The 23,029-nt window shown below is 56.3% G+C and overlaps 11 protein-coding genes across 11 annotated transcripts; 5 read left to right on the top strand and 6 right to left on the bottom strand.

The window, feature by feature from the left end:
* Nucleotides 1-220: 220 nt before the first annotated feature.
* J3D65DRAFT_612572 (putative ubiquinone biosynthesis protein Coq7) lies at nt 221-1,464 on the top strand. Its single transcript, XM_066799032.1, has 2 exons — nt 221-534; nt 592-1,464. Exons 1-2 carry the CDS (start codon nt 301-303, stop codon nt 1,123-1,125), a joined length of 768 nt encoding a protein of 255 aa, XP_066658381.1. The 5' UTR covers nt 221-300; the 3' UTR covers nt 1,126-1,464.
* Nucleotides 1,324-3,587, bottom strand: J3D65DRAFT_612570 (major facilitator superfamily domain-containing protein). Its single transcript, XM_066799031.1, has 2 exons — nt 2,405-3,587; nt 1,324-2,345 (listed from the first exon to the last, which is right to left on the bottom strand). The coding sequence occupies exons 1-2, from the start codon at nt 3,431-3,433 to the stop codon at nt 1,629-1,631; spliced, it is 1,746 nt and encodes a 581-aa protein (XP_066658380.1). The 5' UTR covers nt 3,434-3,587; the 3' UTR covers nt 1,324-1,628.
* Nucleotides 3,588-3,977: 390 nt separating this feature from the next.
* Nucleotides 3,978-6,918, bottom strand: J3D65DRAFT_200232 (HAUS augmin-like complex subunit 6 N-terminus-domain-containing protein). Its single transcript, XM_066794407.1, has 3 exons — nt 6,502-6,918; nt 4,407-6,446; nt 3,978-4,314 (listed from the first exon to the last, which is right to left on the bottom strand). Exons 1-2 carry the CDS (start codon nt 6,808-6,810, stop codon nt 4,434-4,436), a joined length of 2,322 nt encoding a protein of 773 aa, XP_066658379.1. The 5' UTR covers nt 6,811-6,918; the 3' UTR covers nt 3,978-4,314; nt 4,407-4,433.
* A 117-nt stretch (nt 6,919-7,035) lies between these two features.
* On the top strand, nt 7,036-8,462 carry J3D65DRAFT_612563 (HD domain-containing protein). The gene is made up of 3 exons (XM_066799030.1): nt 7,036-7,175; nt 7,226-7,285; nt 7,405-8,462. Exons 1-3 carry the CDS (start codon nt 7,136-7,138, stop codon nt 8,046-8,048), a joined length of 744 nt encoding a protein of 247 aa, XP_066658378.1. The 5' UTR covers nt 7,036-7,135; the 3' UTR covers nt 8,049-8,462.
* Nucleotides 8,463-8,511: 49 nt separating this feature from the next.
* On the bottom strand, nt 8,512-10,553 carry J3D65DRAFT_612562 (uncharacterized protein). Its single transcript, XM_066799029.1, has 3 exons — nt 10,148-10,553; nt 8,870-10,012; nt 8,512-8,796 (listed from the first exon to the last, which is right to left on the bottom strand). Coding segments are annotated over exons 1-3 (1,257 nt in total). The 5' UTR covers nt 10,149-10,553; the 3' UTR covers nt 8,512-8,683.
* A 3-nt stretch (nt 10,554-10,556) lies between these two features.
* Nucleotides 10,557-12,852, bottom strand: J3D65DRAFT_612561 (Sds3-like-domain-containing protein). The gene is made up of 2 exons (XM_066799028.1): nt 12,274-12,852; nt 10,557-12,219 (listed from the first exon to the last, which is right to left on the bottom strand). The coding sequence occupies exons 1-2, from the start codon at nt 12,691-12,693 to the stop codon at nt 10,984-10,986; spliced, it is 1,656 nt and encodes a 551-aa protein (XP_066658376.1). The 5' UTR covers nt 12,694-12,852; the 3' UTR covers nt 10,557-10,983.
* A 166-nt stretch (nt 12,853-13,018) lies between these two features.
* On the top strand, nt 13,019-14,660 carry J3D65DRAFT_583277 (uncharacterized protein). The gene is made up of 2 exons (XM_066797727.1): nt 13,019-13,569; nt 13,623-14,660. Exons 1-2 carry the CDS (start codon nt 13,105-13,107, stop codon nt 14,226-14,228), a joined length of 1,071 nt encoding a protein of 356 aa, XP_066658375.1. The 5' UTR covers nt 13,019-13,104; the 3' UTR covers nt 14,229-14,660.
* A 1,071-nt stretch (nt 14,661-15,731) lies between these two features.
* Nucleotides 15,732-17,734, bottom strand: J3D65DRAFT_200139 (RmlC-like cupin domain-containing protein). The gene is made up of 2 exons (XM_066794406.1): nt 17,216-17,734; nt 15,732-17,073 (listed from the first exon to the last, which is right to left on the bottom strand). Exons 1-2 carry the CDS (start codon nt 17,559-17,561, stop codon nt 15,938-15,940), a joined length of 1,482 nt encoding a protein of 493 aa, XP_066658374.1. The 5' UTR covers nt 17,562-17,734; the 3' UTR covers nt 15,732-15,937.
* A 1,271-nt stretch (nt 17,735-19,005) lies between these two features.
* Nucleotides 19,006-19,682, bottom strand: J3D65DRAFT_612549 (uncharacterized protein). Its single transcript, XM_066799027.1, has 2 exons — nt 19,282-19,682; nt 19,006-19,217 (listed from the first exon to the last, which is right to left on the bottom strand). Exons 1-2 carry the CDS (start codon nt 19,673-19,675, stop codon nt 19,075-19,077), a joined length of 537 nt encoding a protein of 178 aa, XP_066658373.1. The 5' UTR covers nt 19,676-19,682; the 3' UTR covers nt 19,006-19,074.
* Nucleotides 19,560-20,969, top strand: J3D65DRAFT_612548 (mitochondrial 37S ribosomal protein mS35). The gene is made up of 2 exons (XM_066799026.1): nt 19,560-20,275; nt 20,327-20,969. The coding sequence occupies exons 1-2, from the start codon at nt 19,792-19,794 to the stop codon at nt 20,914-20,916; spliced, it is 1,074 nt and encodes a 357-aa protein (XP_066658372.1). The 5' UTR covers nt 19,560-19,791; the 3' UTR covers nt 20,917-20,969.
* Nucleotides 20,970-21,128: 159 nt separating this feature from the next.
* Nucleotides 21,129-22,545, top strand: J3D65DRAFT_612546 (uncharacterized protein). The gene is made up of 2 exons (XM_066799025.1): nt 21,129-21,197; nt 21,258-22,545. The coding sequence occupies exons 1-2, from the start codon at nt 21,189-21,191 to the stop codon at nt 22,248-22,250; spliced, it is 1,002 nt and encodes a 333-aa protein (XP_066658371.1). The 5' UTR covers nt 21,129-21,188; the 3' UTR covers nt 22,251-22,545.
* The last annotated feature ends 484 nt before the right edge of the window (nt 22,546-23,029 follow it).

The raw sequence follows: 23,029 nt of genomic DNA, 5'->3' as shown, positions 1-23,029 counted from the left end.
CAGGTTGTAGCCAGCAAGTCGCGGAGACGGGCATTTCACTGCGCTTTGGCTATGCGACGTGGAAAAACTCCGGAAGAGGGAGCCGTGCAAGGATGTCTGCCAGGGCAGGGCTCGGATCACGTGTGACGCAATCTGGAACGGGTCCGTGCGTCGAAACGCGCTGCCGATCCCCGGCGATTTCAGGCCAAGCCAAAGTCTACCATGATGTCTCTGACCTCACCACCACCGGTTCGCCGCAACCTCCATTTCTACTCGACCAAATTTTCCCCTCGGCTTTTTTTCTTGGATAGCTTCTTCAACATGTTTTCGTTCTCCTGCAAATCAGCTGCAGCTGCTCGCGCTCTACGTCCGCATTTCCCAGTCGCATCAGAATTCGCCGCGCCAGGAGCACTCGCACGATGCGCAAGAACAAAGCGCTATGCCTCGACAGCTGCCGCGCCGCAAGTGGACCAAGTCTCGAGCCACGACTTCCAAGGGCACGAGACGTTCAGAACACCGCTCAGCAGTGAGCAAAAAGAATTTCTGGATGGCGCCGTGAGTCTGCCAGAATCATCCCTGCATCACCCACTGCCAATGCTAACGTCCTTTGAGCTTCGAGTCAATCAAGCAGGAGAGCTAGCCGCCGTCCTCATCTACCTCTCTCAGACGCCGCCCATCGTCCGCTCGCATCCCCACCTCCGACCGCTCATGAAGCACATGCTGGACCAGGAGCGAGGGCACTTTGACACTTTCAACCACCTACTCGCCAAGCATCGCATCCGCCCTACCGTCATGTACCCCCTATGGACAGCCGCGTCGACGGTCTTGGGCTGGGGAACCGGCGTCATGGGGCGCGAGGCTGCCATGGCGTGCACGGAAGCAGTCGAGACGGAGATCGGCCAGCACTACAACGAGCAAGTGGCCGAGCTCCTCGAATGGGAGAAGCAACTGCAGGCCAAGGGAGAAAAATTGGGCCCCGAACTTAAAGAGCTTCTCACAAATCTGCGGCGCATAAGAGACGAGGAGCTCGAGCATTTGGACCACGCAGTGGAGAACGACGCAAAGGAAGCCCGCCCCTACGAGCTCCTTACCAACGTCATTAGAGGAGGCTGCAGGGCAGCAATCTGGTTAACGGAGAAGGTGTAGGAGGAACAGCTTTGGTCAATCATTGTCTTGCGGCGTTTAGAGGAATCATGGCTCAGGCCCATTCTTTGGCCAGATCATCGGAGTTTTTGAGGCTGGCATCTCATCTCACAACCGGATCATAGAGTTGTAACATTAGCCAAGGGCGCCGAAATTCTGCAGGACTTGAGTGTCTTGTAGGAGAATTCAGTGTCGATATTTGTCAATATTTCCATTTCGCAGAGGACATTTCCCCATCGGCTCAATCTAGCAGTCCAAGTAGAGAAAAGGGGGAGGCAGGGGTGAACGAACAACACCTCCGGAGCACATGAACACCGGGTATATAAGCACCAAAGAAACAGCATCCAACAAGTCGCCTCGCCTCGACCCCTCGCATCTCCGGCTTCCACCGCCGCCACACTTCAAACCCGCATCAAAGCACAGCAACGACAATAACCAAAATCATCAAAGCAAGAACCCAAGCCATACAACATAAAGCCTTGTCGAAAATGCCCCAACCATCCCACTCAAGCCCTCGCCCACCTGAATCCCACCCTCATGACCCGCGCCACAGCGAAGCACAGCGCCGCCGCCGCCATGCTGCCGCCCGCCCATGCCAACGCGATGACGAAGCCTTCCGGCCCCGCGCCCTCGCGCTCTTGTCCCACGTCCAGCAAGTGGCCGCCGAGCGGCGGACCGGTCAGGGCAGCGCAGCCAGCGGCGACGAGCACGATAGCCGTACGCAGGGGGGCAGCCGCGTCGCGAGAAGCGGGCGAAAGAGGGGCAGGGAGGGGAGGCAGCGGCGCGATATTGCCGGCGCCGAAGTCGATGTAGCTATCCGGGTTGCAGCTGGGCATGCTAGTCGACGACGAGTTGGCGGCGGCGGTTGTGGATGCCGTTGGCGGGGGAGTAGGGCTCGTGGTGGGGATGGCGTCCCATTGCCGGCCGACGGCGGCGTAGAGGCTCATGATGCCTCCGCTGGCGAAGCCGTAGAGCGCTGACACGGTGTACAGCGCGGCCGAGGACGAGCGCGCGGGGATGTAGCTGTAGAGCAGCGCGGCGCTGGAAAGTGCGCACGGGAATAGCGCGTTAAGGGGCCCGCTGAGCGTGTCGGAGAGCAGGGCTGGGAGGAGACGACCCGGGAGGTTCGCGGCGAGCATGGTAAGCAGGTACGTGGTCACTGTCGTTGTGTGTGAGGAGGCGGAAGCGGAAGTCCTGAGAGATGCGGCCGCATAGGAAGTCACCTGTAAAGAAGTCAGTTGGGCTTCAAGAAGACAGTGTGTGGTGTGGGTAAGAGACTGACGTAGTAGTATCCAAAGTAGAGTCCCCAAAAGGCAAAGAACATGCCCAAAATCATGACCCAGAACGCGCCGTCGAGGAACACAATACCGAGCCGGACCTTCTCCTTTGCCGTTCTGCACTCGCCTGCCCATGGCTTGACGACCAGCGTCGGAAACAGCATCGTGACGAGCACAATGAGCGTGAGGACGCGGTAGGTGGAGCCGAAGCCAGTTTCCGGGAGCATGTATTGGACCGCCAGCGTGAAGACGATGCCGCCGACGCTCGCGCCCATGGCGCCAATGCCAAACGCCAGACCGACCCTCTTGTCAAACAGGCCCATGAGCACGCGGACGCCAGAGCAAAACACCATGCCATTCGCAATGCCAGTGACAAGGCCCTGGGCGACGAACAAGGTGACCCACGTGCGGCACCAGCTGGTCGCCAGACAAGCGCCGAGCAGCAGGATGGTGCCGCCGTTGAACAGGAAGCGGAAGTAGCCGTAGTCGTAGAGCAGCGAGGCCAGCGGCGCGACGAGGAACAGCAGCGCCATCTGCGTCGAGCCGATCCACGCAATCCGCGACGCCGCGTGCTCGGCCAGCAGCGACGACCGGTACCATGGCTCCAGCACTCCAAACGCAAAGTTGAGCCCCCAGCAGTTGAAGGCGACGAGGAACCCCGCAAGCGCCGTGGCCCAGGCGACGCCGCCACCGTCGGGTGCCCGTACGGCGAGGGCGCTGATGGGCGGCGAGTAGCTGCCTGCGGATGAGTAGACGGAAGATGAGGCGGGGAAGAGGCCGGTCTCGCTACTCGTCTTTTCAATGTCGTGGATGCGGTATGTTCGGTTTGGCTTGATGGGTCCGGTATGGTCGTCGCCGTAAGTGTCTTCGTACTGTCTCTTTGGGAGGGGAATGTCGAGCTGAGGTGTGGGTATTGTCACCTCGATCCGCGGTGTCGGTTCGTCAGAGGTGTTGACGGTCGATTTGGAGTTGGATCTTGTTGGGACCCCTGGTGTGAGCAGGACGCTTACTGAGCGCCAGGAAGAATGCCGCATGTTTGCTGTGTGTAGATAGTTGTAATGCTTGGAGTGAGGTGGGTTAGAGTGGTCGTAGTATGTCGGAGCGAGCTTGGGCCGCTCAACCACAGCTCGTGACTGACTATGCTGCAAAGGGTCAGGAAGAATGGTCACACTGGCATCCGTGCATATGTCGAGGGTGCGCGCAGGGTTCGACATGTTCTATATAGTCTTTGAGCGGGCGGCGAGAAGAAGCACAGACGCTGGAATCCCTCCCGACACTTTGAGAGGGGGGCATCCATTCCAAAAGTCAGAGCCAGATTTCCCCAAAGAATGTCGAGCGTCTTCCCCGCCAACTGATTCCAAAGTAAGGCTTTCCTCCGTGACTGGCTGGATGAAGAGAATAATAGACCCCGAATGCCATAATAGCCCTTGCTCTTGAGACTGAGAGAAGTGATCGAAGAAGAGACCACTTGGACGCACTTTCCGACATAGTTGGGTTGTGTCCAGGTAAGTGGACCCCGTCAGTAGACCAGCGACGGGCTGCTCCCCGCGATTCCAAATTCTAGGAGGCTCAGCTGTGTTTGTTGGCTTGGTGGACTGCGTCCCGAATGGCCAACTGTTTCCATTCCCGCCGTCTGCCCTTCACCGGCTATGTGGCATGAGCGACGGCCTCTGAAACCACACACCTGAAAATGTCTTGGCTCTCATTGCGAGATAATGAATAACCAAAGCATTCAATTGTAACGAAGCAAGAGTACAAAAAGTTGACAATGGAGTGACCGCAGTACTGGATTAGTTGCGGACTGAGGACAAGCTCGCGCCCAGGCGGCGAGCTTTGCCGAATCGAATCGACCAAGCGAGCTTGACTTGCTTTGCACGACACTTGGAAATGCGTAGCTAGCGCTCGTAAACCTGTGCTGGGAACGAGACAATCAATGCAGTGGAAAAGATGAAGGTGTTGCCGTCAAGAATTAAGTTGACTTCAAAGAAACTTTCAACGCTGCCTTACCTGCTGCGAGACTGGAATTTCCCAGCTTCATCTACCCCTCCCCGCCGAAGGCGAGCTCTCCAGCCCATTTTCATCCTCAACATCATCTAAACCATCCACGTCTTCTCCCTCGTCCCCCACAGGCGCCATAAGCGGACTCGCCTTAATCTTAGGGCGACTTTTGAAGACGCTCGTCTCATCGATGCCATCTTTGAAAAGCTCTTCGCCAGGCGTCGTTTGCTCGCTCGCCGCAGCCCATTCCTGGAACATTGGCGACACTCTGCGGCGAGATTCCTGCTCGTCTTCCCACGGATTGACGGGGAGTAAGGAGCCTGCGCGCGAGCGCGACTTGCGGCGCGACGTGTTTGCTTCAACCGAAATGCTCTTGCGGTGGCCGTTTACGGCGCTGTTCTTGCGGGAGGTGGGAGGCGAAGGCGACGCCTGGGGGAAGCTGGCTTCCAAGGCTAGCATGGTTTGTCGGGTTCGTAGGATGAGGGGATCTTCCTCCCCTTCTTCAGTTGGAACCGTGTTGGACTTTGATGGCTTTGTCCTTGAAGAGAGTTTGCGTTTAGCGGGTGAAGGGCTGTAGGATTCCATAGTGAGGCGAGTGCGCTCGGAAAGAGACGGTTGGGCATCAAACTGCTGGGGATAATTTTTGAGGGGCGAGGGGGAGGCGTTGGCCATTTGGCCGAGAATTTGCTCGACCTGCGCGTCATGGGGATCAATGGGAGACAACGAGGGAGGAGATGTTGACGGTTGGAAGGCGCGTGAAGGAGAAGCGGACGGCGAAGGTGAGTCTTGTTGTCGTATATATGGCTTGTAGAAATCATCATCTCCAGATGAGAGCTGCCGACTGGGACCATTCACAGTCTTCGACTCCTCTGAACGCGACTGCGATCTAGGTTTTACAAGCGGCGCAGCCCAGTCTGGCGACTCAGCTCTCTCGAACCTTGAAGGACTAGGATCTTCGTCCGATTCTGGGAGCTTCGGCTGTTGTTGGTTCCTCGACCTGCTTTGCAACGCCGCTTTGGTGGGGACGTTTGACTGCTGTCTGGCATTCACTGGCAACCGCGGAGGCGCCCGCCGGACGGGCTTGGGTTTGGATACCTGAGCGAGCCGATCCCGCAGGTCTCCCAGAATAGAGCCATACGCCCCGGATACTTCAGAGGGAGGCGGGGAAAACGCATCGTCTTCGTCGCTCGGCTCGGGCACAGGCTGGCCAATTTGGAGTCCTTGGTGGGCGTCGAATGCAAACATGGGCGCATGATCCTTGGACTGACTCTTCTTCGGGGTCGTCGAAGGCTCCTTTCCTCTTGTGCTAAGCACCTTTGCATGAAGAGACTTCCACCGCAACAAACGCTCCTCTTGCGCATTCACCCTGCTTTCGAGATCTTGCAAAAGATTCTTCTGCCTCGCTGTAGGCTCGTCGATTTCTCCGCCCTGCTGCACCTTGACCCAAATTTCTTCAAACGGAGCTTGGAAGAGGGGGTCGTCGGCCTCGAGTTGGTCTCCATGCACCATGATATCCAGCCACTCTGGATTTCCCAACCAGTTTTCCTGTAAGATTTTCTTAGTCTCGGGAGCAGCAAACTCTTTCCCCGCGTTCTCGAGCGATTCGAGCGTCTCGCCGCATTGCTGGTTGCGGTCGAGGGTCTCGTATGCTTTGGCCTGGAGCAAGTTGCCGAATTCCTTGCACCTTCTCTGGTGATCCTCCTTTGCCTTGAGTATCCTCATGAGCTCCTGTTTATGCGCAATGGCCAATGGCAATAGCGAGATTTGGGAGTCGGCGGGCAGCCGTGATGCCGTGGCGTACTGGTAAGCCCACGAAGCTTTGTTTGGCGGACCTGTGCGCGACAGCTCTTTTCGCAAAGCCGCCGTGGAGAAGGCGACGAGAATCTCCATGAACTTTTCTCCCTTGCACTCGTCCAGCATGGTCTTGCGAAGCACGGTCTCCTTTCCGAGCACCCCATCTTTCTTGAGCTCGTTGAGGCAGCGGTACAGGGCAGCGCGCAAGTTGAGCGACTGGAGCGGCTCGAGCGGCGGGAAGAATGGAGACAGCTTCTGTACTTCTCTCAGCATACACATACAAGAATGACGAGATCTGCTCAAAAAATACCTCGGTGGTCAATCGGCGATCCCAAATCTCAAAGAGGCGGTAGAGCGCCCACTCAACGCAATTGATGCGCTTGCTCTGATTCTGTGCCGCGTCCTTGGTGGTAAAGTTCTGCACGGTGATTTGCGGCCAATCGTCCAGGAGATCGAGGTCCAGCAGGCGCAAGTTGGTGACGAGCAGCTCGGGACTGGACAGCGGGCGCAGGCATACGGTGCAGGGCTGTTTCGAGGTCGCTTGAGCTCTAGAGCTGGTGGGATTGGCGGCGGAACGCGATGAAGGGCGCACAGCGGCGGGCGCGAGGCCTGGCGCCATGTCTAGAAAGATGTCAAGCTTGAGTGACGCGCAGGATGCACAAGGCGACGTCGGTGGTTGGATTGTGAGGTGAGGTGTCGAAGAGCAACTGAACCAGGCACAACAGCTTGTCTGGGTCTGTGGGTAGCTGCGGCATGACGATGCCGACCAGGCGTATCCCTGCAAGCGGTCCCTGGGCCACTCACGACCACTTGTTTGCGGCTGACTGACTGACTCTACGCGTCGCCGTTCTTTCACCAAACCACTACACAACCCTCCACCAGGCGAGAGCTTCGCGCCGCCAGCTTTCAATCTATTCCTCTTTTTCCCCTGCCAATCGCCCGCCATGGCCCCTCCCGATGCTCCCCAAACCAACAATTCGCCGAGTGAGTTTGCACACTTTGCGCAGGAAGCATGCGCCGCTCACATTTCCTAGAGCCCGATTCCGGCCTCGTGTCGCAGCAAGATGTAGAAGGAACCTGGTCTCCAGAAACCGGTACGTTTGGACAGCGGTAACGGACGACGGCGTGTAGGCAGACCTCCCTCTGCTTGCCCAACACCACAACCCCACCACATTCCCGCCCACCACAGCCAACGCCCACTGACACGCCGCAGTGCTATCGCAACTCCCCTCGCGGCCCGCGGCCGACAGCGCGTCCCCGCTGCCCTTCATGCACGTCCTCGAGCGGCTCAAGACAACCAAGCGCGAAGGATGGCGGCGCTTCGGCATCAACCACGGCGAATCAATCTCGGACCACATGTACCGCATGTCGATCCTGACGATGCTGGCGCCAGCGACGCTGTCGGCGCGCCTCGACATCCCACGCTGCACCAAGATGGCGCTCGTGCACGACATGGCCGAGGCCCTCGTCGGCGACATCACGCCCGTCGACCCCATCTCCAAGGAGGAAAAGAGCCGCCGCGAGACCGCCACCATGGACTACCTGTGCACGCGCCTGCTGGGCAGCGTTGCCTCCACCCCGGCCTCCGCCGTCGCTGACATCCGCGCCGTCTGGCAGGAATACGAAGACAATGTGACGCCCGAGGCGCAGTTTGTCCATGACATCGACAAGATGGAGCTGCTGCTGCAGATGATGGAGTACGAGAAGAGCCAGAATGGCGCTCTCGACGTTGGCGAGTTTACGTGGGTTGCGACCAAGATTACCCTCCCCGAGATCAATGAGTGGGCCGAGCAGCTGTTTGAGGAGCGCAGGCTGTTTTGGAAGAGCGTCGACAAGGAGCCGTCGTGGGGTGGGTGACCGCAAGAATGTGTGGAGGCTATCAGGAGCGGGTAGAGACGGGCATCAGAGAGTGGTATGAGGCTCTTCTTGTTAGTTTCAGGAGAAAAAGAGACGGCACATGGACGGCGTTCGGTGTATCACTTCTGGCAGATTTGCCTCTCAGGTGCTTGCTGGTCCATTCTTCCAGCATCAGGCAATGAACAGTCCAAGCCAGGCGCGCTGTCATTGTTTTCGACTACATTTACATTTCAAGAAAGACAAAAGGAGAGGCAAAGAGCGGGCTGGGATGGATGGGAATCCATAGACGAATGCATGAGGCATTCAACAATTGAATTTCGGTTGTTCTTCACCACACCGACGCGAAGTGGCACGATGCCGTTCAGTGAGGCGTCAGAGGTTTTTGGCGTGGCGGAGTCAGATTTGGAGGCAGTGATGTTGGTGGTAGATGGGCTCGTAAGTTATCTTGGCCCTACCCCTGTTGCCTATATCTCCGTCCTTCGCCCTGTGAATTTTTCTCTATTCGTCTTTCAGTCGTCTGTCACCTCTGTCTTTTCTCACCCCACCCTCTGTTCTGCTTTCCCTTACTTTCCTTTCGCCTATCCTGTTCCCCCGTCAGACCCTCGCGCTTGATTAATGATAGGTGTGATCACGCTTCACGCCTCACGCCTCGGCTCCAGTGTATCCATTACCGTTTGGCGCAGCCCATCCATGTAAGACTTGAGACAATCCCTCTGATCTGCGGTACACGCCCTCTTCTCCGGCGCCTCTGTATACCCGTATCAGCAAAAGTGTCCAGCCACCGCAAACGTGCTTTTTAGAAAACTTGGGACTTGACTTACTGGCCTCGTCCGCCTTGATCAGCTCTTGCAGCTCCCTGGCCCTCTTGTCCATCTTCTCCTTCATGAATCGCTTGGGCTTGAGCCAGTCAGTTTCGTCCACGGGGCCTGCGCCTGTCTGCGTCGTCGTCTCTTGGTCTTTCTTCGTATGGTCGTTTTCCGTTGTGGCTTCTGTCGTGAGGTCTTTCTCGGACCTCTTCCTCTTCTTCGTGATTTCCTTATTCTTCTTCTTCTTCTCCTCCTCCACCTGCTTCACTGTCGCGTCCTCCTTCTTGTTGTCGTCATCGTCAATCGGCTCCATCTTCACCTTGATGACATTGTTCTTCTTCCCTCCCTCCTTGCCATTCTGCTGTGCCTGTCTGTCGACACGATCGCCAGAAGTGACACCGGTGGGTGGATGCTGGATCTCCGCGCGTGGAATGGAGTCCTGTTGTTTCGGCTGCGTCTGCTCATGCTGTGTCTCTTCATGCTGAGTCTGCTCCTGTTGAGTCTGCTCCTGTTGAGTCTGCTCCTGCCGAGCATTTTCAGGCTGCGTCTGCTGCGTCTGCTGCGTCTGCTGCGTCTCCTGCGTCTGTGGAAGCTTCCGCCACTGCTCCCGCGCCCGATCAGCATCGGCATAAGCGTGCGCATAAAGACCAGGGGGCGGCTGCTGTGCATATCCCGGCTCTTTCTGCTGTTGCTGCTTTCCCGCACTCACAGCCTCTGCCTCCTCGTCGAAGTCATCGGCATCAGAGTCTCCCTCCGCCTCTTCCTCTTCCTCATCACGGCCCGGACCCTCATACTCATGCTCATCTTCATCAGGACCCCATGGGTCATCAAAGTCCTGACCGTACACATACCCGCCACCACGACGCCGTAACTCCTGCTCATCCGCGTATCCCTCGTCACGGCCGTAGCCGCCTTGCTCTCCGCCGTAACCTTCTCCTGGACCATACGCGCCGCCATACCACCCGCCCAGAGGCTCAGGCGCCGGAGGCAAAAAGGTTCGGTAATTGTAAATGTAATTATATTGGTGACTGTAGTTGTCCTGATATTCGTAGTGATGGTTGTGGTTCTCGACGCGGCCAATGCTGCAGTTGGTGTAGATGGTTGTTGCGGCTGGTGGGGGAGGTGGTTGGCGGGGGAGCGGCGGCGGCGGTGGATGCACTGTTGGCGTGTGTCAGTGAGTACGGGATCGGGAGAACTAATATTGGAGGCGAGGAAGATGGAGAGAGTAGCGTGAGGGGAAGAGTTGATGTATGGAATGACGTATACGGCATTCAACGACGGCATTCAACGTACTCTTTGGCGTGAATGTCTGGCCCGCGAAGCGCAAAGCTGAGGTCGTGAAGGAAGAAGTGAAAGATAGACCGGGGATTCGAGTGCAGTCCTGAAGGAAAAGCAAAATAGAGAGATGCAGCGAGCGAGCTGCAATCGAGCGGCGAGATAACTTGATCTCAGTCAGATCATGTGGCGTCTGAGCTCCTTTGCGTAGACAGTATGCCTCTGTTGTGCTACGATCCCTTGCTGGCTCCCTCGTGTGTATGCGTGGTTGGGTTCGCGGTGGTAAGAGTGAGAAAAGAATGGAGAAAATGTCGGTGAGACGGGTTAGCCCGTCAGGTCGAGGTTGAGGTTGAGGTTGATGAATGGAAGAGTCGGCCTGGGCCAGTGGACTTCAGTGAGTAAGAAGATGGGTGGGGGTCGATTGGGATGTCAAAGTAGGAAGTAAATTAGGAATCGTGGCTGTTTAAGCAGACCCGAACGCAGACGGTTGTAGCCAGAAATGCTCCTGCCTGGCCTCGGAACTATCCAAGCCGGCCTCCAGATCGATACCTCAGAACACCTCAGAGTAAGGGAAGGGCGCCCACTTCTCGACAGCTGTGCCCTCTTTTGAATGTACCACTGAAATTATAAGAACAGAGGAACAGTATGCACGACCCATGGATTGGGAAGCTTAGGAAAAAAGGAAAAAAGATCAATGCGATGCATCCCAACCCACCCACATGGCTACAGTGCCGCGCCTAATTATTTACTCCTAACGAATCACACAAGGAAACCACCGGCTGGGTATCATGAAGAGAGCCTCTCGAGGTGCAAACGCCGAACAGACAAGGTACCAGAAAAGATCCTCGTCAGTTTTATGCTCCCCGGCCTCTGCCCCGGCCCATGCCGCTCCCTGTCCGTCTCATACCAACAGCGCCTATGGAACTGCCGTTTCCATGCCGGCTCATCGGAACACCGCCCATGCCGGCATCGCTGTGGCCTCCAACGCTGTTGGCAGCGCTCATGGAGACGCTTCCGAGATCCAGGTGAGGCGCCAGAGCGGCGAGGTGGAGCCCGTTACTGGGATCGGCTCTGAGATTGCTCGGCTGGTACTCGTACTCTCTGGCCTGTAAAGGCCCGCACGCAGTCTGAAGGAGTTTGTCGTTCAGCTCGTCTTGACCGTCTGTGCGGCGGGCCATGATGGCAAAGTCGGCGTTGACCTCTTCATTGGCCAGGCCGGGAGGAGTGGGAGCGGATGCGTTGGCTTTGGTGCCTACGCTCGCAGGAAGTATGATTGGCTGGGCAAAACCCAGAGCGCTTCTGCTTTCTGCCGCAAAGGCCAAGTCTGCGAGTGGATTGTTGCGCGTAGACCCACGAGTTGCATGGTAGGACTGCGTCCGCTCCATTTCCGGTGCTGCTGGGGTCGCATTGTCGTCCTCGGCCTCATTCTCTCCCTCATTGGCTGTTGCTGTGCCAGACTCATCAGTGCCATCCAAGCCATGATGGTTCCCATTCGCCGCGTTTGTGGATCCGTTGCCATTTTGCTCTTGCACCCTGAGCTTGTTGAAGAAGTGGGTCGTCGCGATGGCGGCCGTGTTCATGTTCATTGCCAACTCCTTGTCGGTAAATAGACGTTCGATCGAGTATGCAGGCGCTTCAAACTGGGTATGCATCGTCTTTGCTCTCGCATCGCGGAAAGGAGAGGCAAATCCCAGATCGGCACCACGGCCAGAGGGACCAGGCGAGCCGTTGTCACCATCGTCGAATGCCGCTTTACGCTTGCGCGACTTTTCGTTGGCCATGGCAGATCCGACCATGTCCTCCTGGTCTCCAACTCTATGACGTGTGTGTCTGGTTTTGCGGTTGATTGTCGGGCCTCCAGGAGAGGCAGGGTTCTGGATGCAGAACTGATTTGGGTGGAGTAGTAGAGCATTGCTGTCGGCAATGTCCAGCTGTTCCTTTTCCTTCATCAAGCGGCCCTGCCGTTGTTTGATGCTTGCAACCAATCGCTCGCGGAGTGTGTTTGACAAATGGCGGTGCTCTTCTTGTGCCAGTTTGACTTTGTATTGGTGGGAGTGCTCGAGCTCGCGCATACTCGAGTGAAACTTGTTCTGGGACAGCAGGTTAAGCTTTGGAATCGCAAACGAATGCTTGCTTCAACGTACAGAAAGCATGGTGAGGGAGACATCGCGCGCCTCCAAAGCGTCATTTACTTCATTGACGAACTGGGAGTAAAACCTGCCAACCTGAGCGACGTAGTCGCCAGTTGCTGAGCCCGACTGGGCGGCTTGTCCGCCAGTGGTACCAGCGATGGCTTCGGCAACCTCTTCCCCGTTATCGTCCAAGGGCTTGTTCAAGTACGGATCGGCGCGCATGATGAGAGCCATGTCGGTCTGGACGGCTTGGATTTGGGCGCGGTAGTGCTGGTCGCGATTTTCAGAAAAGCCAGCGGCCATTTCAGCCAGCTTTTCGGCAAGCATGTTGCGTCGCTTGTCCCGCTTGGAAAGCGGCAAGGGTGGAGGAGAGGTAGCAGAATGGCCAAAGGGTATATCGCCGGACGGAGAGATGCTGCGGGCCCGGGCCATGGTGAGGTCACAAAGAGGTCGCAGCGACTGGGAGACTGAAGGAGGACGCTGGGCAGGTGGTGAGGATCGCGGGGCGGAGTTTGGAGGAAGAAGAGGGAAATGTGGTGGTTAGAAGACTTGGTTGACGGGCAGAGCAGAGGCAGTGAGCGAGCATGATCCGTGAATGGCAACCCGGACGGCCGGCCCATGCACCACCGCAGCTCCCGTCACCACCCACCCGACCGACCGCCCGACCACGCGCCGGAGAACGGACCCGGGCCGCGTGTTTTTCCGCTGCTTCCCTTTGCGGCTCCTCCGATGCTCCCGCCGACCAAACACCACGGCACTTCATCCAACCGGAGAGAAGACCACTCCACGGAATGCCGTCCACCACTTGACTCGACCAGGGCTACCGCTTCTATCTCGGCCTTCATGGCTCCTCCATCGCCCCCGGCATCCAAACCATGGCACGCTCACCTCACAATTGATCTTCTTGCATACGTAGCCAGCTACACCATCTTCCACCCGTTTGTAGCTTGGGTGGTTCCACTGTCATTGCGAGCCCAGGGGACCCCCTACCATTTCACTTCCTTCATCGTCTCTGTCGCGTATGCTTCTTTGGTCACCGTCTTCCACCTTCTCAGTCTCGTCAACAAACGTCTTGCCTATGGCCCACCCCGTCCAGTCAATTTGAATGACGAGGTAATTGTTATCACCGGAGGCGCCGGCGGCCTCGGGCTGTTGATTGCCGAAGTTTACGGCTTGCGAGGTGCCAGTGTCGCTGTTCTCGATGTAGCTGCAATCAAAGAAGCCGAAGCTCGCGGCATCAACTATTACCACTGCGACGTTGGAGATGCTGCTCAAGTAGAAAAGGCCGCCGACCAAATAAAGCGAGACGTAAGTCTTGACGTGTTTCTTCCAAGCAACTCAATGCTGACCAGAATCTCCAGCTGGGCACACCCACCATCATCATCAACAATGCTGGTGTCGTCAATGGTAAAACTCTATTGGACCTCTCTCCCGCTGACGTCGAGCGCAACTTTCGCGTCAACCTTCTCTCCCACTTTTACATCATCCGCCAATTTCTCTCCGGGATGATGTCTTCTTCCACCGGTGGAACCATCGTGACCGTCTCCAGCGTTCTTGGGAAAATCGGTGCCGCCCAGCTTTCCGACTATGCAGCCGCCAAAGCCGGCCTCATCGCCATGCACACGTCCCTCATAGGCGAGCTCAGACATTCGCCTAACCCCGGCGCCAAAAACATTCGCACCATCCTCGTCACCCCGGGACAGCTTGCTACGCCCCTATTTGGGACAATGGCCTCCCCGTCCAACTTTGTCGGGCCCGTCGTGGAGCCCGTCGAGGTGGCCAACGCGATTATGAAGATGGTGGATGCGGGAGAAGGAGGCGAGCTGAGCTTCCCCTTGTATGCGTGCTTCATGGATTGGATGAACGTATTGCCTGCGGCGGTGCAGCGGGCAGCTAGAGCCATGTCGCAACTCGACACGGCCATGAGGAACTTTCGAGTCGAGAGGGATGACAAGCCGGGCAAGTAGAGTCAGGATCAATCCAACCTCTTCATGTCTGCAATTCTCCTACCACCACTTTTTCTCTTCAAGTCATCTGCCCCCTGTCCTTCTAGAGTGTTGTTTGCACCCAACATCTAGGCCAAGTCCGCGGCTGCCAAGCAGCTCCTCGCTGGGTACCTATCCGCCCTCCGTCCAGCGCCCAACGAGCAACAACGAGCTTGGCAAAGACAACAGCCCAAAATGCCACCTTCGCGCGACGAAACATCCGAGTCCGAGTTGTCCGCACGAGTACCGAAGCCTCATCAATTTTCAATCATCGCTCGTACGGCTCCAACAACGGCCACAATACTGCTTCTTGACACATGACGCACCACCCAATCGGATGAACAGCTCGTTTGCCTGGCAGTGGTTCAGTTAACGCGGGGACAGTAAATGGATAGAATCTCCGTACTTTGCTCACTCATTTGCTCGGTCACGCTTTCGCCGTGATTGGCACTGTTTCGATCCACGTATACGGCGTCGGTTTTTCTGGCGACTATTTACGCATTTGCTCTTCTGCCAGCTCTCGAAGCCTCGTCACCTCCCTATCCGACAGCGCCACCTCTTGCTCCATCTCCCAGTATAGCGTTCGCGACCCTTAACATAGCTTGGGACTACATGGACAGCAAACTTCACCGCGCAACTGAAGATGCAAGTCACCATATTTCGCTTGAACAGGTGCTGCCGGCGCCCTCCCGCCTGTTTCACAAGCGACGCTTCGGTGGCTACAATGTGCTCGAAGCGCACTCGCAAATCCGTCTGCGCACGCAGCAAGTCTAGACCATCTGCCTCTGCCTGTTTGCCCTTTCCTGTTCTTTCCACAGCAGACCTATTTCAGTCGTCTGGCAGGGCGTCGGCACGCGCGGCGGCCGCAAGAACATGAGGGTCTGCTGCTAATGAGCCGTTGCCGCTGCTGCTGCTGCCTGGAGCTGATCTGCTCTAGCCAGCCAGTACGCTCGCTCCCTGGGACAGACGCGAGGACGAGGCGCAAGAAGAGGGCGGCCTGAATCCCATCTTGCGTGCAGAGTAAGACAGGTAGTAATGTGTGTGGCTGGCACCAATGCCTACCATCCGTTTGTTACCAACAGCAAGCCACGGCACCGCCTCGTCGCTGTTGTCGCCTTACCTGTGTATCCCCTCCGAAGACCGAGCCGGCCATGCGTGTACCGAACCCATTCATCTGTCTGCACACCCAATGGGCGCGGTCTCGTCCACTCCAGGTTGATTTTGCTGTGGCTGGGAAGCAACGATTGCTTGGATGGACGAGGCAGGATTGGACAGGCATTCGCTGGCTAAGAGGGTGACAGGGATCAGATGTCTAACCATCCGCTGGACGAGCACCTGAGGAAAGATCGTGGATGAGATGTCTGACTGTCTTGTTTGAATATTCGATTGCACAAATCGATGGTTCTAAATAGGCGTAATTGTGAACTTGGTGTGGGACTGCGAGGGAGCGCTGAGTAAGAATGCGTGCATGTACACAGACAGCATCGAGACATGAAAACGGAAGAGTTGACAATAAATGGACAGAATGGTATAAGGACAGGGAAGGTTACAAGATTCAACAAGAAATAGAGACAGGCCGGCGAACGGACAGATCGCAGCAGTGTCGGTCATAACGATCGTATGGACAGAAAGTCGTCCAATGCACCCCCATGACATTACCAACAACTTACAACCCCATGCCTCGCAAAACGCTACAACGGCTCATCGTTGAAATCAGTCTGCAGCAAATTCTTGTCCCCGGGCAAGATAAACTGCTTCGTCCGGGGCAGCTTATCAATAAACGCATCATCAACGTTCAAGTGGTCCTTGACAATCTGGCTCGGCGTCAGACCCAACCACTGGGCGACGCTGATATCGTTGTACACGGGCGCCAACAGCACCTCGAGATAGACGAGTGTCTCGTTGCCCGTGTTCTCGATGTAGTGCGAGTCGGGCACGGGCACGTATCCGACGTCGCCGGCGCTGAAGTCGAACGTGCGCGAGCTCTCAGGCGCGTCGAAGACGGTGACGCGGCCCTGGCCGCTGATGAAGAACGACCACTCGTCGCTCGTCGTGTGCCAGTGCAGCTCGCGCATGGCGCCGGGCTCAATCTCAAAGAGTGCGGCCGCAAAGTTGGATGCGATCGGGAATGATTTAGGGTCGATGATTTTGACCGTCCCGCCGGGCACGCGGTACGGCTCCTGGGCGCTCAGGTGGTAGCTGTAGCTGTCCACGACGGGAATCGAGCCCGCGGGGCCCGTCACATTCTGCTCTGAGATGTTTTGCGGCGCGGGTGTGCCCGGGAAAATGTACAGCTGCTCGTCGGGGATCTTTTCCAGTGCCTGCAGGTCCGTCCGGAAGTTTTTTGCGAGAACAGAGCGCGGGTTGCGCGCAAAGAGCTCCGAGACGAGGAACGTGCCGTCCTCGCTGAACTTGCCATCATCAAAGACGAGCAGGAATTCGCAGCCGTTCTCGAAAGCTTGGATCGAGTGCGGTTTGCCGGCCGGGAAGAACCACACGTCGCCGGCTTGCAGGTCGTCGACGAAGGACTGGCCGTCTTCGTCCATGGAAGCTATCCGGACGCTCCCGTTTAGCATGAGCGCCCACTCGTTCTGCTTGTGCCAGTGCAGTTCGCGGTAGGCGTTGGGTTCGAGACGCATGTCTACGCCCGCCATGGCAGTCGCGACGGGCAGCTCATTGACGTTTTGTTGGCGAGCCCAGCCTGCGCTACGAAGCCCTTGACGGTTGTGAGATATTCCCATGGGCCACTTGGCATTGGGGACATCGCCCTTGTCAGTGCCTGGAGGGGCGAACAAGTCACTGTTCAGCCTGTCGTAAGCCTCGGTGCCTAGTTATATGTCAGTCAAGAAACTTGCAGACGATTTCGAAACTGAACTGAGAAGGCTTCTTGAAGGCTGCATTTCAGTGCTTTCCAGCTTTTGTTACCAATCTCATTTACGTTCCTCGTGGTCAGGAGAAATAATACTTACGCGGACCAGGGTCAGTAGGAGCATCCGTGCTCCCACGGATCGGCTGAGGGTTTCTGACCGAAGACAGGTCGAGGTACAGTCCAACGTCTGCATCCTCAGACTGTCCAGGGGCGAGCTCAAAGTCCGAGGTTGGAATCACGGTCGTCTCCTGTGTCAATGGATTCGAAGGATTGTAGCCTCGGAGTGAAGCTGGTCCTCGGAGCTCTCCAGATGCACCAGGGGGTCCAGCGACGAGTCCCTCGTTTCCTGCTGCGTTGTTCTGATTTTGTGGGGCAGGCAGAGCAGTTGTCTCTCCCAGCAGCAGAGCAACAGAAAGCGAGCTGAGAAGGCTACTCGGATACTTCATCTTGGCTTTTGAAAATTGGACAAAAAGATGTGAACAAATGGAGGGAGAACAAAACGCAGCGAGCTTAACGGGCCGGTAAGAAAGCGAGTATATATATAAAGACAGAGAAGGCAGACCAGTCGCTGAGGTCGCATTGCAGACCTATGAAAGATGACGCACGCATGACCGACACTTGTGCTGCGGTCACATCTAGGTGCCAAACCATAGATGGTACCTCACCAGGGAAAGTCATGGAGAATAGATAGCATGCATACCGCTGCCGGGCTTGCCGGGCTTACAGCGGCCTGACATGGTCCAGTGTTAGTGCCCGGTGCTAGGGAGTAATAATTATTCAAAAGCTGGGAAATCAAGTCTCGGCGAGAAACCAAACATGTTGGGCCGTGAGAAGTGCTTGGGCAAAAATGATTGGAATATGGTCCAAAATTTTCAATCTCGCAAATCCAATTAGCCCAGAATATAGCAAACGCCAGCGACGGAAGGTGATAGCTCGATGGCGCGGTGTTGATGCAAGCAGTGGAGGCCCTGTCTGCGCCTTGACCCACAGTGAGATGCTGGATAGCGGGGTGGCGGGGATGGACGCCGTCATACCCTCAGCACGGCACACTTTACCGAAGTCGAGGAGCCGGACGGGGATGCTCACTTGGCAAAAGCTTGAGAAAGCTTGGGCTGTTCTCACTTTACCATTGGGCGTTAGTCGGCGATGTAGGGCGCAGAATTGGTGATGGCACTGCATGGCTTTACTCAGCGTGCTCCAAAACCATGTCGCCGTCTCGATCGCTCCATATCAGTTCGCCAATGCAAGCGCTCAGCCGAAGCCACAAGCAACCCGACGACGGCCTGTCATCATTGCCGCTTGTCCCGCGCCGTGAGTCCGACTGTCGTCAGTCGCGCTACCAATCAAGTCCAAAGCCTGGGTTCTCGCCCAAGCCAAATCAGCGATTTCCAATGCCTCGGAGAGCTGACCAATCGCGAAACCATGTTTTCAGAAACTGTCCATAACGCGAACCGTCCTCTTCAGCTCGGTGCCTGGGGCGACTTGTGCCCCGTCTAGGCAACGAGCACTGCCTTGATGCTGCAGTATCGGATGCTGCAGCTGCATTGGCCAGTATTGTTGCGCGAATTGTCAACAGAGGTTGATGCGGGAGGAGAGCTGTTCAGCACCGAGGCGTTTTCCGTGGCGCGTCTTTTGAAATATCCAATCGTAATGCGTCGTGAATGGCGATTTTGCGGTCCTGTGGCTGCGCCAAATCGTATTCGCCAGCTCCTGAGGCGATGTTGAGAGGAAACTTGGCAAGGCGGCTGTTGCGCACCAATCATGGGACTAGTCAAGGAAGCCCATTTCCTCGTCCATCACACCCTGAAGCCCCTGAGCGGCTCGGTGTTGTCCACTATTAATAGGAGGCCACGATCTTTGTCTCTCTCGAAGATCTTCTGCCTCCTGAATGGCCGAAACAAGGTTGCTGCAACGGGACGTCAGCCTCAAAACTACGATGTTTCCTTGTCCATAGAATGCTCACTCTAGCTTTCCGTGGATGACGTAGCCCTGCTGCTCGAGTATCTCAGCCAGTTCCAGTTGATGATTATCCAGTAAGGTCGGGTTTGGCACCACAATAAGAGGGACGTTCAGCCGCAAAGCATCGAGGATCGAGCCAGAACCTAGGAGACGGTGTAAGAAAGCTGTTATTGGACACTGAGAAGATACCCAGCTGATGATGCGTACCGGCATGGCTAATCACCAGGCCCTCATTGCTTCCATCGAGAGGGCCGCCTTTTGCGAGCTTCATGTGCTCTATCAAGCCATATTGAGAGAATCCGAAGCCTTCAATCTCGATCCCAGGACTCCCGAGCTTTTCTTTATTTGCAACCAGCTCGTTGAACAAGGGCTTGCCATGTTTGCCGTACTGCAGGAGCAAGTTTGTATAGCCCGCGGCGGAAAGGGCGGCGAGAAAGTCGGGTTCGAGGCACGCTTTGATCAAGATATCAAAGGCTGCGGTGGCGCCGATGGTTACGAAGCAGTACTTCTTTGGGCGAGCTCCGGTATGTGCCATTCTGGGAGCGTGAGACCAGAGATAGAAGATGTAGTCGTTGGGATCCGTGTCTTGTGGGGAAGACATGTCGGCGGGCGCGGGTGATTTGCGCCCCGCGACGGCCGCCAAGAAATCGAGTAAAGTTCTGTGGAGAGACTGTGTCGACAACCACTTCACCGCCCGCTTTGCTGCCACCCCCAACAATGGCCACTGCTTCGAAGAATGTGAGCTTCTATGCTCGCTCCTGGGTGGGCACCAATCCCTCTCGCGCCCTGGCCCAATGCACCCGCGATTCTGTCGCTCCGCCTCGGCCGCAGCTGCAGAGATGCTTCTCGTCAACGCCGTCGCGATCAGCAAAAGAGAAGGCCAAGCCCGTCAAGCGCACCGATCCGGCCAGAGACCTCGAGGAGGCACAGTATGAAGAGTTCAAGCAGATGTTCGGCGAGCTGCCGTCCAGGCGTACAATGTCCCAGGAGACTTTGAAGGGCGTGCGTCTTCCAGAGTCGTTGGCAAACAGGAAGAGGAGGCAGCAAAAGGGCTTCTGGAATGAGGGTGAAGCTTCAGCTGGCGAGGATGACAAGTGGGAGGGCGACGACATTCCGACCTTCGGTCACGCAGAGCTGGACCAGCAGAGGGAAATCCGCGACTACATGCGCAAAGCAGCGTGGGAGATGCCTCTGCTCGCAAGTAAGCGTCTCGGCGCTGCAATTGATATCACAAGCTGATGAATGATTGTAGAGTACGCAAAGCCGTTCCAGCCTCCCAACGAGCAGACTCCGTTGCGATTCCGCTACACGACATACATGGGTGAATCGCACCCGGCCCAGAACAAGGTCACGGTTCAGTTCAGCGTCCATGACCTGCCCAACCTGACCCAGGTGCAAAAGGACAAGCTGATCAAGCTTTCCGGACCACGCTACAACCCCGAGACCGGCGCCGTGAAGATGAGTGCCGAAAACTTTCAGACGCAGGCCCAAAACAAGCGATACCTCGGTCAACTCATCAAGAACCTCCTCGACGAATCCAGAAACCCCAAGGACACATTCGCCGACGTTCCGTTTGATTTCCGGCACCACAAGCCCAAGCCATGGCACCAATTCCCAGAAGAGTGGACCATGACGGCGGACCGCCGAAAGAACCTGGACGCGAAGTGGCAGGAGAGACTCCAGATTGACCAGGAGCGGATCGAGAAGAACAGGCTCATTGACGGAGCGAGCATCATCGAAAAGACCTACAACCCAGAGCTTGTCTTTGGTCAGCCCGAAGAGGCTGCATTGCCAGTGCGACAGCAGAAGGCTACTCAGAGGCGTCAGACCACACTGGGTTAGAGTAGACAATTTGCATCAACCGAGACGATTAATTGAGCTTTACAATGCCGCCATGAGTTCAGCTTTTACAGACGACTCAAGATGCAAAGACTGGGACCTCCTTGTAAAGACCCAAGTCTCACGTGATATCGCGTTTTAACAAACACAACGGACCTTGTCGGATCGGCGATGACGCGCGCAGCTAGCCGATCTAACGTCGACTGGGACCATCACTCCACCCTACGCTCAACTCAACAACTCTCCCCTGCATTTTATAAATTCGATCGGAAACAATGGCCACCGTACGCGTTCTCTCCCAGTCGCTCCAACGCCACTCGAATATTTCTCATCTGTGCAATTAGGAAAGCAGACGCGTCTTGGCAGACATCAGCAACGCGTCCCTGCCGGACTTCGTTGCTGCCTCGGCCGAGAAAGAGAAAGCAACCACCAAAGCGCCCAAAAAGCGTCCTGCGCCCGAAGAGGCATCCGATGGCGAAGATGACAGGGAGCTGTGGGAAAAAATCCAGGAACAATACACATTTGAGGGGGTGCACTTTGACAAGGACTGCAACCAAGTACGCCGCATGATTCACCGTCTCATCGACAATGGCGCGATGAAGATTGGCGAGTTTTGCAAAATCATCAATGTTTCAAACAAGTCATACAACAGCTACATGAAGCAGAGCGGTCCTATGAAGGGCGCCGAGTCTGACACCTACGCCAAGTCGCTCATCTACTTCAACTGGCGCGAGAAAAAGGGTCTCAAGCTGCCAACGGCCGCATCCGCCAACAAAAAGCAAAAGAAAGACTCCAAAGAAGCTACTCCCCAAACAAGCAACACGGAGGAAGCAGGCGACAAGTCCAAAACAACAACGAAGAAGAAGGGTAGTGGCGCCATCACGGCCGCCGACCTCGCCGACATCACGCTGCCCAAGGAAGACACGGACGACGTCGAAGTCTACGACAGCTGCGACGAGATCCGCAAGAAAATCAACGCACACCTGCGCGAGCCGGGCGTCACGCAAGCGCAGTTCTGCCGCGACCTCGCGGCCATGTGCCACACGCCCAAGAAGCCCAAGAGCATCCAGTCGCGGCAGCTCACGGCGTTCCGTGACAAAAAGGGAGCCGATGCCGGCAACACGAGCGTCGTGTACTACGCCGCGTACGTCTTCTTTGAGAAACTGAGACTTAGGGACGGCAAGCCCAAGAGCAATCACCGCAAGGGCATGGAGGAGGCCTGGAGCGCGAATGGTGGCATGGATGTCGACAGGCCTCGCAACAGAGGAGTTTGGGTGGGTCCTGGTGTCAAGCAGGTCAAGCAGGACCAGTTTGGCAGGTACAATGTGACGTACTGATGCTCTGGAGCACCGACTTGGGATGGCGAATGTCATGGACCACCGCAGCGCTTTCGATTTCCTTGGTGGTCTGGTCTTACTGTCTACTGGATGTACGGTATTTCTACGGGGTACTCGAAGCTTCAAAACACCTGCCTTTCCGTTGGAATTCTAGCTGGGACGGCAGGCCTATCTACTTGGTTGGGAACTCGACGACACATCTGTTTTAGCAATGAGTACGACGTCCGCACAGAAAATGGATTCACGATTTTCACATGAATCGACAGGTCCCTGGATACAGTCCCAGTGGTGGGTGATATGACTGATTCCAGGGTCCAAAAACCCTTCGATCCAAGTTTCCAGGAGTCATGTCGCCATGTGTTACTTGGTCCCTGTTGACTTGTGGCTCCAGTGGCCATGCTGTTTTCCCAACCGTGCCTGTCCTATCAAATAATAGCCCTGTGACCCTGATTTTTGAGCACAGGGTCCATTGCCGTCGTCCCTGACTCCTCAAAATTGGCGAATTTCACCGCCAATGTCTCACAACAGCTTAACGTCCAACTCTCACCTGGTCCACGACCAAGGACAGGCCCACGAAAGAACGTCTCAGAAGGGGTCTACCAGTCGGTCGTTCAATGGCCGACTTCCGATATCATCTCCTCGAATTCTTTTGCCATGGATTCGCTTTTCGTCGCCAAATCGAATCCAAATCTTGCTCTTCACATGAACACTTCAACGCAGCGCTTGCTTCTCCTGACGCCCTTGAGATTGAACTCCTGTCTCCAACGAGTCTGACTAAC

This window comes from Phyllosticta citribraziliensis (genome assembly GCF_038025025.1).
Source record: "Phyllosticta citribraziliensis strain CPC 17464 chromosome Unknown J3D65scaffold_2, whole genome shotgun sequence".
NCBI classification, from domain to species: domain Eukaryota; kingdom Fungi; phylum Ascomycota; class Dothideomycetes; order Botryosphaeriales; family Phyllostictaceae; genus Phyllosticta; species Phyllosticta citribraziliensis.
Note: the sequence above shows the minus strand (reverse complement) of the source record. Positions and strands in the feature narration are given on the sequence as shown.